The sequence below is a fragment of the Tasmannia lanceolata genome, unplaced genomic scaffold (assembly GCF_043159265.1).
Source record: "Tasmannia lanceolata isolate RefF3 unplaced genomic scaffold, GAP_Taslan_0.1 ptg000013l, whole genome shotgun sequence".
NCBI classification, from domain to species: domain Eukaryota; kingdom Viridiplantae; phylum Streptophyta; class Magnoliopsida; order Canellales; family Winteraceae; genus Tasmannia; species Tasmannia lanceolata.
The window spans coordinates 35,685,002-35,695,184 of NW_027518690.1; the positions used below are offsets into that span (position 1 = coordinate 35,685,002).

A 10,183-nucleotide genomic window follows, 5' to 3' on the forward strand; every position below is an offset into this window, starting at 1 on the left:
CTGGTACTGCCCAACGAGGGCTGTCATCTGCTGAAATAGAGCTTGAACCTGCTCCGGGGTGGGCAAGGGATTCAGATGTTCTGAGCGAGCCGGGCTCTGATCTGCAGTAGCAGAAGCTGCTACTACTAGTGATGCAATTCGCTCGCTCCGGGTCCTGCGGGGTAGCGCGGTTTGGGTAATCCGCGCCCGCGCAGTAGGCATCCGCGTACTCTTGCGTCCTGCCATTTTTGTGAGTGGGATGTAAAGACAGCTTTTAGTTCTGAGGTCCCACGGATGGCGCCAATCTGTTAGACCTAAAATCGGTAACAGGTACAGCAGTGATGTAAGAGCTGAGCTGGATGACTAGAGGAGCTAAGTCCTGAAGGACCGGAGTGAGCGAGGAGTGAGGTGGTCGAGGGAGAGTCCTGCTATGAGGGCTGAGTCCTGCACAAGGCAAGCGAGGTCAGAAGACCAGACCGGGTTTTACTCCGGACAGGCCCTTCGACACTCAAGTCAGTATGAGCAGGAGTGAAGGGGAGATGTCTAAGAGTTTAGGGAGAGAAGGGATTTTCGCATTACCCATTAGTTTGAGCTTTGAATCCCTTTTTATAGGGAAAACCTGGTGAGGTGTCCTGGACAGGTGTCCAGGACAGATGGCGGCCTGTAAGAGGCTGGAGTTCACCTACTCCAAGACAGGTGGCAGGCTGTGAGTGGCTGGAGTTTACCTACTCTGGGACAGGTGGCAGCCTGTGAGTGGCTGGAGTTCACCTGCTCTGGGACATGTGGCAGCCTGTGAGTGGCTGGAGTTCACCTGCTCTGGGACAGGTGGCAGCCTGTGAGTGGCTGGAGTTTTTACACCCCATCAAGATCCGATCCAGAAGCTTGAATGGAGGGGACCCATTCATTGGGATCCAATCCGAGATTAAGCTTGAATGGGTGGGGATCCGTTCGTTGGGATCCGATCCAAAATTTGAAGTAGAAGACCCTTCGAGTCCATTCTAGGATTTGTTAGGGAAGACCCGTCCTAGTTAGGGAAGACCCGTCCTAGTCCAACCTTGTTTTTTTGGAAGGAAAGGAAAGGATCTGTGGTGACAGGATCCGATCAAGGAGGAAGATTCAGGTTATTGCTTGAGGATGACCTGAATGTGTAGCAGTGTCGCTTGTACAAGGACTTCACTTAGATTAGGATTTAAAAGGGTCCGGCCAGATTGGCCGATGTGTTGGAGGATTGATTGAGAAAGGTAAAGGTCCCAAGTTGGGGATTTTGGATGATTTGACTGAGATTTCGGGGTCCTATTGAGGAGTCCTAGGAAAACAGGGGATCGATTGATCTTGTTTTCACATAATTTGAATCCTAGAGAAGGAGGAACAGGGCGAAGTGAGTATAAGGAGGGAAAACCAAGAAATCGCAATGGTCTGCGATTTACCAAAATTACAGTCTACGGTTTTGTAAATCGCAATCTGCTATTTTAGAAGTCTATAAATAGGTTAAAACTCCTTTTTTCAATTCATTCTCTTCTTCCATTCTCTCTGAGGTTTTTTAGTTTTTTGTGAGATTTTCTAATTTTCTCTGAGATTGCATAGAGATGGGTAGACATCGCTCTCGGGGGGAGAAGGAGGTGGTGCTGGATTGCACGCGACCCGATGATGAGGAGCAGAGTGCTGCTCCATGGTACAGTGGCGAGGTCAGTTTTTAAATTTGTTTTGATATTTCTAATTCTAGAGGGGTTTCTTGGGGAGTCTATCCCTAAAGGAAGATTCTGGGAATATAGGTTTAGGGGCATTTTTTATGCGTGCTATTTGTATTCATTTTCACGGACAGCGATGTTTGTGGTTCAGGCCTTCTGCCAAAATCATTAAGATCGCTCCTGATGGAGGGCTCATGGTCATTTGAACTTCATAGGAGACGGTCTATCCACAGATTTGTGAACCGTCTTCTAAAGTTCAAATAATTGCGAGTCCTTCTCTTTGTTTGTCCGACATATGATTTATTTTATCTATATTGTATTCACAGGCACTGCCCGAGATGACTACACAGGGTTCCATGCGAGAGACTATGAGATTGTCAGACGCTCTCCCCTAGAAGCTCGGTCCTATTTTACAGCCGCGGGCCTGGATCGGCTTATCCTTCTAGATCCTCGGGTAGCCGAGAAGGACATAGTGCTAGCTCTTGAAGAGAGGTGGTGGGATAACACCCACAACTTTCATTTTCTGATAGGAGAGGTGGGTATGACTCCGCTCACCTTTTCTGCACTCTCTGGAACTTGGATCAGGTGTAGCTGGTTCGAGAGGTGGTCTGTGAGACCCACAGTACGAGACGACACGAGGTCAATGTGCGGGTTAGAGTCCCTTTGGGCGGTACTTTATCATCCTTTTCGTTTCCGTTTATTTATTTTCAATTATTATATGACTTGTATGCCCTGATCTTATTACTCTACCTTAACCATGAGCAATCTTGGGCATTCTAACTTTCAGCTGGTACGCCCCCACACTTCATTATCCGGACGTGGTCTTTTGGCCAGTTCACGTCCGATGGGGGGCGAGCAACCGGGAGCGTACCATTCCCGCCAATCGATGAGGCGCAACAAGCCATTGATCAGATTCAGCTTGCCGTTGTGAGTTTCCTCACCCTTGTCTTTCCTATTTATTCATGAGTCTGCTGCACTTTTATATTTGATCATCCTTTTGATATGATTTCTAGACATTTGCAGGTTCGATGGCAGCCTCTGGGTGGCCATACTGGTATTCAGGGTGCACAGTTTGGATGCTCTTGCCAGATAACAGGGCTGATGGCCATCTTCCACTCTCAGGAGGGATCAGTCCCCTACCTACCTGAGAGGATAGTTCAACAATCGGTCAGACACGAGGTTCAGCGGATTCCGGTTGTACCACGTGTGGCGCCCGTTCCCGGACGCCACGTCAGCCGCTGCGCGCCGCAGCTCGCATGCTTCAGTGTCGAAAGGGGGTTGTTCTCGTTCGTGAATGTGTCTGTGTTTTTTGTGAACTTGGGACCATAATCCGAATTTCACAGAAAAGAGAATCTCATAGTCGCCAGCTAGGTTAGGGCCTAGAACCCTTAATTTTACTCTGTTTTTTAAGGCATGGTCTATACAAAAATCTGTGTAAGGGATATGGTTTACATTCGGGGAAGGTGTTAGGCACCCCTCATTCCATCGTAAATCCGGTCTCTTAACTTGACTTTGTATATTTAAAGAATTTTAGCAAAAAACCATAACTTTTTGTCCTTTATTACAATTAATCTTGTCCCTATTCTAAATAAAAATGAATTACCGAGAAAATCGTTTAGTATTATTTGAAATAGGGGTGTTTACTGCGTGATTTGGGTCCTCAAGGGATTACTTCTGAATCACGTAGCGACCGCCTTAATCTGGATAACTTGAAACAAAGAAAATGTTGATTTTACTTCCCTCCATTTGTCCAACACCGACGGAGCACTAGGCTCTTTCCTCTATCTCTTTTTTCTATGGTAGGACCGGAGACGGAGTGGTGGGATAAGGAGAGGGAACATAATCCTATTTACAAAGAGAAGGTACGGATTTACGTTATAGGATTCAGGCAAGAGGATCCCCTAAACCCTATAACTACCCACTACCGGGTTTTATAATAGAAAAGCAGAAAGTTGGAAAATTAATGTAAATATACCTAAAAAGCAGGTACGTCGTCTGTAAATTCAGCGGCATAACGACGCTTGTCAGATGGTGAGTTCCGAGTTCTTCAAAATTCGGCGAAACAACGGTGCTTGAAAAGTGGTGTTGCTCCGAGTCCTTGGAAATTCGGCAGAATGCCGATGCCCAGTGTAGGTAAGCTACTTGAGTATTTCTCTCTCTACTTTCTCTTTTGTTGCAAAAGAAACTAAGGTATTTCAGAAGATATTTTTTGTGAAAATTGAAAACTAGAAAAAGGCAGAGGGTTTTGGTCTGGTTTCTGATCTTCTGATCTAATTTCTACTGATTCAGATCTTCTGATCTAGTTTTTACTTCTACCCCCTATTTATAGAAAATTCAGAGGAAAATCGTAATTTGCGATTTTAAATTGCGAATTGTGTTTAAAAAGCGTAAATTACGATTTTACCTGATAGATGTCAGGTCGGCCAGGGTTTTTTGGGAATTTTTGGAACTTTGACGGGTCATAACTCCTTTGTTTGGACTCCAAATCGCGCAGCTAGATCCGTTGGACTCCTTACGACAAGGAGAATCCAACAAGCCCAATTTTGTGCATTGAATTGGTGTGGGTAATTTTGGTGAGGTTTTTTTACTTGCCCAGGGATTACGCCAATGGGGAGCACCAGGTTGAGGTGACCGACAGAGGACTACCAGACCATGGAAAGCACCGGGTTGAGGTGACCGATCGGTTCTTCTTGCCCAGGGACTACGCCAACGGGGCTGGACGGGAGCTAATGCCTCTTTTGACTTTGGGGCTGGTAGCACTTTTTCCTTTGTACATGCAGCCATGCTATCTTCAATGTATTCTAATTTTTGGAAAACTCAATTTCTGCAGGCTACCGCTGCTGGAGGAGTGGCAGAGGATGTTGAGGCAGATATCAACGCCGCCGATGCCGATGCTGCCGCTGCTCCCCTCGATCATGATATTGTCATCGTGGCAGCGGGGGAGGATGTGAGCGAACTCTCCAAGGCGATCTGTTGCTCGCTGAGGGAGAAGTGGGTCCCCAAAGGTGCCCACCTATCAGAGAGCCGGGCGCGAGGCAGGGAGCAGAGTAGAGGGCGATCCCTCACCCCGCGGGTGGGGGAAGGGGATTGTAGTAGAGAGATTGAGGAGCGAGTCTTCTTCCAGTTCTGCTTCTCCGGTGAGGCAACGACATCCTCCACCCACACACTCCAGACTCAGGCCGCAGGACGAGTCTGGGCACTCCCGAGAGGCCCTTAGCCTGACGATTTCTAGATTAGAACCTACACCTGTTCCACCGCCTCCAACTGCAATAGAGCCATCCATGATCCCGCAACATTGACCGATGCCTGAGTGGAATTTCCCCATCATGCAAGGGATCGAGGTCATTGAGGTGACCTTGGAGGTGCCTCAGCAGGCTGTGGGGTACCCCATACCAGATTCTTCACTAGGGTGAGTACTTTTTCAGTTTATCATTTTCATTTGCATTTTAGTACTGTATCTACAAGTTTATTTGAGTTTTTCCTTTTCAACTTCCCCGATATCATGGGAATGACATGTTATTGCTGGTTGGGAGCTTGAAGCTCCTTTTTGCATGGCTGGTCACCGAGGTACACCTTTCCTCCTGTTTAGTTTCTTTTGTTCATTTATATGCGAGTTATGTTTATCATGTTCATTCCTCACATTGGTGTATTCTGTTTTGCAGCGGTGGAGAGACGAAGCTCCCCTACAAGAGGCGATCGCTAGGGCTAAGGCTAGGGCCATGATCGCCAATCTAGCAGCCCAAGGGGTAGATGATGTGTTGGCGGCTTCTCAGCATGAGGATACAGTGCTGAGAGGCAGGTTAGCCATGTACGAGGGTTTCACGGCGGAGCAGGTATGCTAATTTTCTCCTCTTTGGTTTCTTCTTAATTATTTACATTTGGCTTTTGGATGCTTTGGTAACGCTTTTCAAATGCAGGGGATGGCTCCATCACGTGGCCAACAGGAGCCTGCTGAGGGATCATGCCCCTCTTTGCGAGCAAATCCGAACGTCGAGATTGCAAAGGATGAGGAGGAGGATACGGAGGGGGGTGAGGATGACGACGATGATGATGATGATTATTACGTCTTGGATCCTCTGGACTTAGGCGATGATGACTCCCCAGTGCCTATTCGGAGAGCAGGCAAGCGCCGTATGACTACTACATCCTCTTCACCGAAGAGGGTGAGGAATCCTCTTCACCGAAGAGGGTGAGGACAGGGACCGGAGTTCTCGAGTTATATGATTGCAGATCTCCAGATCTGGAGGAGAGGTCAGCATACAATTCAGGCAAAGACATCTTGTCTGCGATCAGGGCACCGGGCTCAAAGGAGTACTCAGCGATGAACCGAGCTTTCAGAACTGCAGCTGGAGAGGTGCAGGCGGGGGGTTAGGCGAGCAAGGCGAGACCTCAGTTTCCTGAGTGCCTACTGACACAACGATCCATTCGGCACCCCAGAGTCGACGACCGTCCTTCCACCGAGTGACGAGCCACCACCACTAGAGTATGTAGATCCCTCAGCAACTCCTCCATCTTCATAGGCCTGATGTATTTTTTATTTTCCATTTTTTGATGTGTTGGTGTTTTAAACACTGTGGATGTATCTCTTTTTATATACATATAATTTCCTTTTAGATGATTCATTTTGTTCAATTGGATGATTGCTTTTCCTTGCATATGATTGCCTTATTCTTGCTTTGATGATGTGCATTTCGCATTGGTAGTCACCATTCCCAGTGGTCAGTTACACAAAATGCCCCTAGTGTAGTTCTCTTGATCATTGTTTGAGCATATTGCGTTGTTAGTCACCATTTGTAGTGACTAACCACGCAAAATGCCCCTAGTGTATGTATTTTCATAGATAGAGGAAATTTAAAACAAGGTAAGAGGCAAAATGATTTCATTGCAACAATAAGAGTATACATTCTGGGTGTCCCTGATTAGTATTTACATTTTCGAGTACTCTTCTTCTAAGCACAGGATGCTTCGAACAGTCTGCTTTCCTCTTATCGAAGGGAGGTATTCTCCGTTTCCCTTTTAGTACATGATCACCTATTCTGCTTGTGCTGGACAGGGATAGGTGTTCTTTGTGGTGAGTTAGCATGAGAAAGGGGGAATCCCAATTTCTATTGAAACAAATGCTTTATATTCATTTTTTGTAGGTACGTCGAACATTTAGTAGACAAGTTTTAAAATGTGTATGTATGGGCAGTGTTCCCTGCCCCTGGGTTTTGAATCATGGTCCAAACATCCTTTAGATTGTTGCATACCTTCCCAACGACCAAGTCACCTTTTGTAGGTTTTCGACTTGGCAGTCCGTTTAGCCCTAACTTTTTTTAGAACCGCCCTTTCGGGTTTTCACTTCTACGGGTGAGATGACCCTAAATTTTGCCTAAGTAGCTCTTTCAGGTTTTCGACCTAGTCGGTCTTCAGATCTTCTCGTTTTTCATTTCTTTTCTTTTCTTTTCATTTCGTCTACTACCTCGGACTTGAACATTGGAAGGGCTTGTAGGTTGGGTAAGTTTTAGAAAGAGGGGAATCAGTTTTGTTTTGTAAAATGTGACTGAACCTAGGATATCCAGGCTGCCTACATGCCCCAATGAAGTTGGGATTAGGTCTGCTTAGTTCGACGGATTTTGAATGAAATGATTTGGTTATTTTTCTCAGATGGTGACTGAACCTGATTGAACCAGGTTGCCTACGTACCCTATCGAGATAGGGATCAGGTTAAACGTCATTCAAGGGACTTGCCCCTGGTTTAAGGGTATTTTGTGAACGAATGGGTTCAAAAGTGTTTTAAAAAAGGGTTGATGGTTAGGGTTGCCTGTTTGGGTCTGGTCGGCCAAAGATGGCCTTCCGATTATCAAGCATAATATCTTTTGATTTGATAGACGTTAGTAGGTTTTAATATTTTTAACAATTCTGATCTAAGAGTTTGACGAATTTTCTGGACAGGATTTCGTCAACGATGTAAGGGCCAGACCAGCTAGGTATAAATTTTCCCATAGGATCAAAGACCGAAGCTCGGCAATCTCTAAGTACCATATCCCATGCTCTGAGGTCCCTGATTCAAATCTTCTTGTTAAAAACTCTCTTAATAATGCGCTGATAACCTTGTAAAGACGCTCTTACTCTTCTCTCATCCATCATACATAGCTCTTGATCGTGGATGCGTGCCCATTCAGATTCTGATATGTTGTTTTCCATTAAGATTCAGAGTGAAGGGATCTTCAGCTCGATTGATAGTACTGCTTCCATACCGTACGCGAGTAAGGAATGGCTCCTGTAGAAGTACGGATCAACGTTCTGTATGCCCAAAGTTCAAACGGGAGCTTGGTCGACTAGTCATGGTAAGCCCTTTTCATTTTGTAGAAAATCTTAGGGTTACCAGTTTAGGAGTCAGTCCTTTAGTTAGGAGTCTGTCCTCTAGTATCAGGAGTCTGTCCTACCTTTATAGAGTTTAGGAGTCTGTCCTACGCCTTTATAGAGTCTGTTCTACCGTCATAGAGAGTTAGGACTCTGTACTACCGTCATACAGAGTTAGGAGTCTGTCCTATCGTCATAGAGAGTTGGGAGTCTGGAGTCTGTCCTATCTTCATAGAGAGTTGGGAGTCTGTCCTATCGTCAAAGAGAGTTGGGAGTCTGTCTTACCGTCATAGAGTCGTGAGATTCTGTCCTACCATCATAGAGTCAGGGGAGTCTGTCCTACCTTTATAGAGATTAGAATTCCGTCCTTCCTTTTTTCAGAGTCAGTCTTTGCATGTTCTTAAGGATCCTTTTTTAGTTTCGAAAAAGCTATTTTTGAACTACTTTAACTTGATCCCCTTCCACGGGGTACGTAGGCAACTTGAGGTCATCACCTCATGTCCAGTCACCATTTTGTAAATATTAATCACCATTTTGTAAATGAATAAGCCAAAAATCAGTAATAAATTCAAAACCCTAAAAAAAAGTGAAAACTCTTAAAAAATCAAATATTTTCGAAAAGCTCTTCCCCTTAGATTCTAGGATGGTGTGCGAGGGGGTTTAGATTGTCTAGAGTCTTGTTTGGTCTTGTTTGATGTGTCTTGTCATGTGAGTGTCTCTAAAGTTAGGAGGCCTCAAGTCATGGTCGGTTAGACACTTAGCCGAGCCGATGGCTAGATTATGATGCACTTAATTAGCCCACTTTCTAGGGTCTCAGCCTAGTTACACATAGGATGTAGGGCCCACTTGCATTAGACTAGGTTGATTTGCATTAGTTTAGGACTATATACGCGTGTCTAAAATACTTAAACAACTAAACATGAGTCAAGTCGTGTCGTGTTGAGTCTAGTGTGATCTAGGCACATTTAGACATTGTAGCTTAGAATAGGCCACCGAACTACGTTGACTCTAATTTTTTCTGAGGCCGGGATACGTAGAGCAGCCGGGATGACCATCCTGGTCCGAGTCAAACTTCACATTAGAGTCTAGGGTTTGTTGTGTCGTGTCCTGTGTGATGTAGGGTTGTGTTGTGTGTTTTGTTGTGTTTTCTTACTTTACTGTACAGACCTTATACCCTTAGCTATATCATGCATGTGTTTGCCCACCAGAACTTAGATATCAATTAGGCATGACACTCATGACCTAGCTACACTTAGGTGACGCTTCTTTCATTTATTTTGTGTGTGTTTATTATTTCTATCCTCGGAAAATGCATGCTTAGATAGACGTCTTCCCGGGGATATTTGTTCCCATTTCACATGATTTTCGCCCAAAATTCTTCGAAGTTAATAAAAATGGCATAAGAGACCGAATGCTTGCACTCGGGCGGATGGGGATGCTCTTCGGACCTTCCTCATTCGTCATCAGGCACAGACCTTTGTTTCTCTGGTTATCCGTTGCGACAGTGTATCTTTTGGGTTCCAGAGCCGACTCCCCTGGATGGTGACTCTTTCATATTTTAGGTATGTCTTGGTTCTGGGCTAGTCCCCGAATCAAGAAGTATCTCATATACATTGCCACTCATGGTGTCAGGGGAACTCTTTCGAGAGTTCCTTGGTAGAGCTCTCCTTCACATGTGCAGATCTTAGAGGCCGTTGGGGGCACGTCCCTCACTGATCTCGGGATCGGGGTCCACAGGCTATGTGACAGCATCTATATCATGGTCAATCATATGTGCTTTGACTTGATATACAAGTATTATATGTAGTTAGTTAGGGGGAGCATCATTGTGTTTTTGAAATCCTAAAGAAGGTTTATAAATCAATCATGCAATTGTTGCCCAAGGGTTCACTCTAAAAGTCTATCTTTATGAACTCATAGTAGTCATGTCAAGGACAACCCTTTAGATTGATACACTGCATGAGTCATTAACAAAGGGGCAGCTTGAAGGCTATATCTGTTTTCATGTATTAGGCTTGTCATATGTTCTTGTATTGCAATTATCTCTCATTTATGACATGTACCCTTGACTTGAGCTGAAATCTCATAAGTCTCGTGTGTTTTGGAGTTATCTAGGATGTACTCATATGTTTATCACTTAATCAATGATAAGTATCTTAAATTGAGCCTAT

At 45.1% G+C, this 10,183-nt stretch overlaps 1 protein-coding gene across 4 annotated transcripts; it reads left to right on the forward strand.

Annotated features, from left to right (window-relative positions):
• The first annotated feature begins 1,059 nt into the window (after positions 1-1,059).
• LOC143891416 (uncharacterized) lies at positions 1,060-6,285 on the forward strand. Of its 4 annotated transcripts, XR_013255325.1 has the most exons (8): positions 1,060-1,466; positions 1,564-1,664; positions 1,994-2,337; positions 2,455-2,594; positions 2,681-3,800; positions 4,264-4,420; positions 4,498-5,076; positions 5,330-5,469. XR_013255325.1 is itself a non-coding variant. In XM_077395987.1 (6 exons), the coding sequence occupies exons 3-6, from the start codon at positions 4,970-4,972 to the stop codon at positions 5,858-5,860; spliced, it is 588 nt and encodes a 195-aa protein (XP_077252102.1). In that variant the 5' UTR covers positions 3,275-3,800; positions 4,264-4,420; positions 4,498-4,969; the 3' UTR covers positions 5,861-6,285. The 4 variants fall into 4 exon arrangements, 2 of the variants coding, with proteins under 2 accessions (XP_077252102.1, XP_077252104.1); XR_013255324.1 differs by having other exon boundaries at positions 1,060-1,664; XM_077395987.1 differs by lacking the exons at positions 1,060-1,466; positions 1,564-1,664; positions 1,994-2,337; positions 2,455-2,594 and adding exons at positions 5,201-5,234; positions 5,585-6,285 and having other exon boundaries at positions 3,275-3,800; positions 5,330-5,500.
• Positions 6,286-10,183: the final 3,898 nt, after the last annotated feature.